Raw genomic sequence first — 6,767 nt, forward strand, 5'->3', positions numbered from 1 at the left:
GTGAAGGAGCTACAAGAAACACAAAGGTCCAAATCATTTCATATTTACATAAAACTTTTGTCACTTAGACTTACAGTGGGAAGAGGAAGCACCACTTTTACTCAAGTAAGAGTACTGTTGCATCAATTAAATATTACTCAAGTAGGAGTAAAAGTATGCTGCAAGAAAAAGTACTCTGAAAAGTACAATTTCTTTAAAAAGTGACTCAAGTAAATGTGAGCTTTGTCAGCTGTCAGCTTTAGGTCTAAAACAGATGTAGTAAAATAGACTTTTAGATTTTTTTATTGACTTATTATACATATATACAGTAATATACACTACACACACACAGCAGACATTCAGATTCATTGAAAACAAAAAACAAAAACAAAAAACAGAAAGAATGTAAACATAACTTAACATATGACAGTAAATCAAACCTAATAAGAGAAACTAACTGAAATGAAAGAGGGATCAGCGACTGAATTGAGGGATGAGGAGAAAATGTATCTAACTATGAATTAAGTCTGTAGATGTTGGTTATTGAAGTGGCCTTTTTGCAGGATAAATGTTGGATCGTGTAGTAAAACAGACATGTGCTCCAATCTGATGATGTCATAATCTCAGATGGAGGCACAAAAGACTCTTATGGGAGATTCACTGTTTTTTAAAGAAATCTCCACAACAGAACATAAAACTGTATTTTAAAGAGTCTGTATGTGATATATGATCACTTGATGACGGTGTTATAAAGTGAATTGAATAATTACTGCGTGCGTCTCGTCTTCAACAGATAGAGTCGTTGCTCTTAAGGATGGGCATGATTAATCGATTAATCGGTAATTGATCATTAAGAATTTCATCGATTATGTTAATTTTAATCGACAAACCGAATGTAGGTTGCAACGTACCGAAGCACAAATGTGGATTTAACGATGACTTGTACAAGAAATTCCACACTTTCCGTTGCGTTGGGACAAGTGTGAGTCCATGTGCACAGTGTACAAAGCAGCACATATGTTTCTGTGTCCAGTGGGAAAAAGTTTTACCAGGTGAGAGTCGCTCAATGTGGATGATGAGTCCCCACCTCCCTCCCCCCGTACGGTGTCCTGGTTTTGACAAACACAAATCTGGTCACACTAACCTGTATTCACCTGAGTCATGTCTTTTAATCCAACAGAAATTGAACCACATCAGCGACACAAGAGCTGTAGTTTTATCTTCACTTAGTTTATGTAAATTAGTGATGTGGTTTTAAGTTTTGTTTCTGTGAGAGTTGCGCAAAACTGAATTAAACACATTATAATGTTAAACATCTGATGTGGCTCTAGAATCGTTATGTTTATATGTCGTAAAGTTGAATTTATTTATGCAGATTAGTAGTGCAGATAGTAATAATAATGATGATCATTTTAATATAAAAATGTTAATGATTAATCGATAATCAGCACGGTGGCTGAGTGGCTAGCACTCATGCCTCACAGCAAGAAGGTTCTGGGTTCAATCCCCAGGTCGCCCGGGGCCTTTCTGTGTGGAGTTTGCATGTTTCTCCCCGTGTCTGGATGGGTTTCCTCCGGGTGCTCTGGTTTCCCCCATCAACCCAGAACATGCTCCAGGTTTCCAGAACAGTTGATAGTCAAGGTCAGTTTAATACAATCAATCAATGAACCTGTCCAGGGACGACAGGTGGAAATTAGCACTGATGCTACAACCTGATGTACAATGCATCTCTCCTGTCAAGGTTAATGCGAAAATTGTGCGCTGTCCCTGTCTCAAATAAATAAAAAAATAATAATAATCGATCGTTAATTCTTCCGACGATCGATTAAGAAAATTTCATCGAATACCCGTCCCTATTTGCTCTCTTACAGGGCCAGTGTGGTGTAGCTCATATTGATCACTGTGGTGACATGAGGGATGCCCTGCGGTTTGTGTTTCATGTCTTTTATTTATATTTGTAATATGTTTAATTATTTGTCTGTGTTAATTAATGGTTATTTTCTTTCTGTTTCTTATTGAACCACACACACATATCCACAAACACACAAACATGGTTAAGTTTTGTGTGGACACCCTGCAGCGGGTCATAGTCTTACAGCGCCCCCTGGTGTTTAACAATCACTCTCAATGTTGTGTTATAATTGTACTTGGAAGAAGAATTTAAGGAAGAAGAATTCATTCTTTAAATTCTCTTAAAACCAGTGAGAAGTCAAGAGTTAAATTAGATCATTTGTGTCCTACAGAAATGAGATTATTCTACTAAAGAAGTTATAACTTATTTGTTTATTGGAATGTCCTCATCAACCATAACATAATGTGCAGAGAGTCGTGTGAGAGGGAGTGTGTTTAAGCCCTGTGTCCTTCATATTGTTTTTCTTTTTTTTTTGTTTTCCAGATACATTGCTGCAAAGAAGCCATGTTTCTGATTCAAGCGGCGTCACTTTCCTCAAACTGGAAATGACCAAGTTAAGCTTTTTAGATTTAGGTTTGATAAAATGTTCTATTGTTGCCATTGTTGTTTGTTGCTTATATCTGTGTGTATCTTCTCTCTATCATGTTGTCTTCTTCTAAATTCACTTTTTAAACATTCATTTAAACAGTCATTTTTACCGGCACCTCAAAGAACATGTGTAGTTTTGCTGTAACTACTGTTGGAAACTTCTTACCTGTGCAGCCAGAACCACACGCTGAGACAAAACTTCACAAAGATGAGTGGGCCTGGACCATAGACTTAGACTTACACTTACACAAACTTTATTGATCCACAGTGTTGGGAGTGACGTGTTATAAAAGTAACAAATTACTGTAATGCGTTGCAGTAATTTAAGACATTACGGGAATAAAATGTTAATATTTTACTCGGTACAAATGTGAGTAACGCGCGTTCCAATGCTTTTTTAACCTGGATTGAAGTGGTGGGTTTTTCTTCATACAAATTCACTAAAATCACCGCGATATCAGCAGAGGAGAAACACCGGAGACGCGCCCACGTAGACCATCAGGTGACCGCGAGCGAAAGGACCGACGCAGAACTCCACGCTCCACGGGGCTAAACGCAGCTGACGCCCGATCACACCTTCAGACACCGTGTTCCATGTGCTCAGGGTTCTCTCAGGGGCGGAACTAGATTCCAAGTTCTAGTCTAAGATTAGTCCTGGTTTAGACCATGGTTTAGACCATGGTTTAGACCATGGTTTAGTCCTGGTTCAGTTCTGGTTTAGTCCTGGTTTAGTTCTGGTTCAGCTCTGGTTTAGACCTGGTTTAGTCCATTATACGGTGCAGAAGTTCAGCATCTTTGCAGTTATTTTGGTGAGAGTAACTTAAAAGTAATGTAATAGTAATGTAATGTTTTACATTTTAAATGCAGTTATATTGTAATGTAACAGATTTGAAATGACAGAAACAAGTCATAAATAACACATTACACTTTAAAAGTCACTTGCCCAACAGTGTGGATCCACAAGGGAAATGATTTGGACACAGTAACTCACACATCACAAAAAAAACAAAACAAAGACCAAACATATAAATAGTAATAATCAGTTCTAAATAAGAATCAAAAAAGAGCAAGAGACACGTAAGACAGAATTATATAAATGTAAATGTATAAGTCAAAACAAAGTAGAAAAATAAGTAATAAAATATAATATAAGTTTATAAAGAAGTGGACTAAGGGAGTGTGACATCACCCATAGCATTTGGCTCCAGTCAAATGAAGCTCATGAGGCCAGCACTTACAGGGGGAAATTTGGAACCAGTTCAACATTAAGAACGGGAATTGATTTACAGACAAAATCGCAAAACTAAAACACCAAGATCATGTGGAGTGGGTTAATATAAACATTTTAGCTGCAGGTTATCGATGTCCATTTATACAGTCTATGGTCTAGAACCGACTCCATCTCCAGAATTCACAGACAGACGGATTTACTAATCAGAGACACACATGAAACAAACTTTTATTTATACAGTAAGTTATACATTTGTGCTGTGGTTGCATCATCCTCAGGTACGACAGTTTTTTCTCGCTCTGTGCTTCGATTACAGACACTTCTGGAGTCAAACAGAATCTAAAAGGGACTGACTGCTCAGGCAAAAGCAAACCACAAGATATTTACTGTTCAAATGATGAAAAGAATGTGAAGTATTAATTTATTTGATGCATTTCCTGTTCCTAAATAAAATGATGATGACTTTCAGGTAGCTAAAGTAACCTCATGACCTGTGTCTGTGTTGTCACCAGATATGATGTAAGCCAGGGGTGTCCAAACTTTTTTCGTCAAGGGCCACATTTCTAAACACAGATGAAGCAGAGGGCCGATCGAGGACTGTAGACTGGTGCTCAGTACAGGAAATAATTGAAATATGTGCATGTTTATCATGTTAGAATGAGCCATCAGTCTTTATTCATGCTAAAATCCTTAAACTACACACAAAATATGAAATATTTGCTTTATCAAGGTAGATTTTCAAAAAACTTGCAGCAAAAAAATTCCTTTTTAATTGATGCAAGGTCATTTGGGCCAATTTACCTGGAAGCCTGAGGGCCAAGAAAAATGTGTCCGAGGGCCGCATTTGGCCCCCGGGCCATAGTTTGGACATGCCTGATGTAAGCTCTATGTAAGATTTTGCCTTTACATTTCATAAACATGATCTAACTGTTCCCAGATGTGAGGGAAATAAGTTTAAATCAAATAAAGCTTTTACTGATAACAAATGTAATGCTAATTTATTCTTAATCACGAAAATATTGGACATGAAGGCCGAGGGTAAAAGGCTTGGCCCTCTGGGAAACTCAAATAGCAAATAAATAAATAAATAAATAAAACACTAAATAAATTCATTTCGACAAACAGTGTGTTTTGGTAGATAGTACTGAGGCGGGAGAGCCAACGCTTTTATAAATACTGGTTATTGATAACCAATGTTGAGGAGTAACAGATTACATGTACTGGAGTTACGTAATCAGAGTACAAATTATGAGTAACTGTATTCAGTTACAGTTACTGTTCCAATGAGTGGTAATTGGATTACAGTTACTTTATCGAAACAAATGGATTACACGGCGATATGTTCCTGTTTTCACATTTTGGGCTAAACCAGGACTAAACCAGGTCTAAAAGCAGGACCAAAACCAGGACTAAACAATATGACACGAACAGTAGTGTGGACATAATTTCAGGCAGCAGTGACCTCATATAAAAATAATTTCTCTATCAATAATATTTTTAATGTGGTTAATAAAGATTGGCCTTTTTATTTTCTTTTAGCAGACAAAACATTTCATGTTTGGATTTCCTCGTCTTTGCTTCTGTACAACAAACAAAAGTCTGTTCATGGAGACTTGGGCTCAACAGACAATTTGAAGAGAACAAACAAGAATTTTCAGGATGTGGTTGGTACATTCATTTAGTTTTAAAAAGCAAGACAATATCAAGTAATCCAAAGTATTCAGATTACGTTACTCACTTTAAGTAATTTAATGGATTACGTTACAAACTACATTTTGGGATATGTAATCTGTAATCTGTAGGGGAATACATTTTAAAAGTCACCTTCCCAACAATGTTCATAAGGGTGTTTTGCAGGATAAATGGTTTATAGACTGAAAGTCAAGATTTATCTCAGAAAGAATCACTAGAGTGGTTTACTCAGCTCCCTCTTTATATGTCGGTTGATATGATTTTAAATTCCAAAGTCATAACAGTAGACATGGACAAAATTGTTGGTTCCCTCTGGAAATGAAAGAAAAATCAACAATCATCACTGAAATAACTTGAAACTGAGAAAAGCAATAATATATAAAAAATTACTGAAAATTGTCCAACAAAAATCAAACATCATTTTTCACCTGTGGTTCAACAGAATCATTTGAAAAAACAAAATAATGAAACTGACCTGGACAAAAATGATGATACTCTGAACTTAACTTTATATTTTGTTGCACAAACTCTGTAAACAAATGATTTCTGTCTCTGTCAATGAAACTGGTATTTTGACTTGTTTCTTGTGAGCAAACTGTTGTAGTGTCTCAGTTTTGAAGGATGTCTTCTCCAGATGCATGTTTCAGCTCATTTCACAGATGTTCAGTAGGATTGAGATCTGGACTCACAGAAGAACACTCCAGAACAGTCCAGTGTTTTGTTCTTAGTCATTCTTGTGTGTTTTTTATCTGTGTGTTTTGGGTCATTGTCCTGTTGGAAGACCCATGACCTACGACTGAGACTGAGCTTTCTGACAGAATCTGTGTATTTTACACAGATTCAAGACACCCTGTGCCAGATGCAGCAAAACAGCCCCAGAACAAAACCAAACCTCCTCCGTGCTTCACAGTAGGGACAGTGTTCTTTTCTCGATGTGCTTCATTTGTGTGTCTGTGAACATAGAGCTGATGTGCTTTGCCAAAGAGCTTCAGTTTTGCCTCATAAGAACATTCTCCCAGAAGCTCTCCAGATGTTGTTCACATTTTTCAATAAATATTTAGTTTGGCCCACGACTTAGTCCCAGTTTTTAATTTCGGCCTCTATGAATTTGAGTTCGACAGCTCTGATTTAGAAGGAGATCAACAGGACAATAACACATTTAATCTAGAGAAACAAACATTTCCTTTGTCTGTCTTGTCATGTGAAGAAATTGACAAATAAATGCGTTCATTCTTTTCTTCCACTCCACATATTCTCTCTCCCTCACTCACTTTCTCTTCCTCTCACTGCCGGTGTCCTGTCGGTTTGTGCTACCAGTGCAACAGCTCATGCACTCAACCCCCAAGCGCTGTTTAAATACCGTCG

At 37.1% G+C, this 6,767-nt stretch overlaps 1 protein-coding gene across 2 annotated transcripts in view; it reads left to right on the forward strand.

Annotated features, from left to right (window-relative positions):
* The window catches only part of LOC110161316 (uncharacterized), a 22,479-nt gene extending 17,783 nt beyond the window's left edge, over positions 1 to 4,696 (forward strand). Inside the window, exon 6 of one of the 2 annotated variants that reach the window (XM_055163428.1) lies at positions 2,375 to 4,188. In XM_055163428.1, coding sequence (XP_055019403.1) covers positions 2,375 to 2,405 — 31 coding nt within the window. In that variant the 3' untranslated portion in view covers positions 2,406 to 4,188. Of the gene's footprint in view, positions 1 to 2,374 lie in introns of both variants that reach the window. The other variant, XM_055163427.1, reaches the window with a different exon arrangement.
* Positions 4,697 to 6,767: the final 2,071 nt, after the last annotated feature.

The sequence above is a fragment of the Boleophthalmus pectinirostris genome, unplaced genomic scaffold (assembly GCF_026225935.1).
Source record: "Boleophthalmus pectinirostris isolate CB_2022bp ecotype Guang Dong unplaced genomic scaffold, ASM2622593v1 HiC_scaffold_6, whole genome shotgun sequence".
Lineage (NCBI taxonomy): Eukaryota > Metazoa > Chordata > Actinopteri > Gobiiformes > Gobiidae > Boleophthalmus > Boleophthalmus pectinirostris.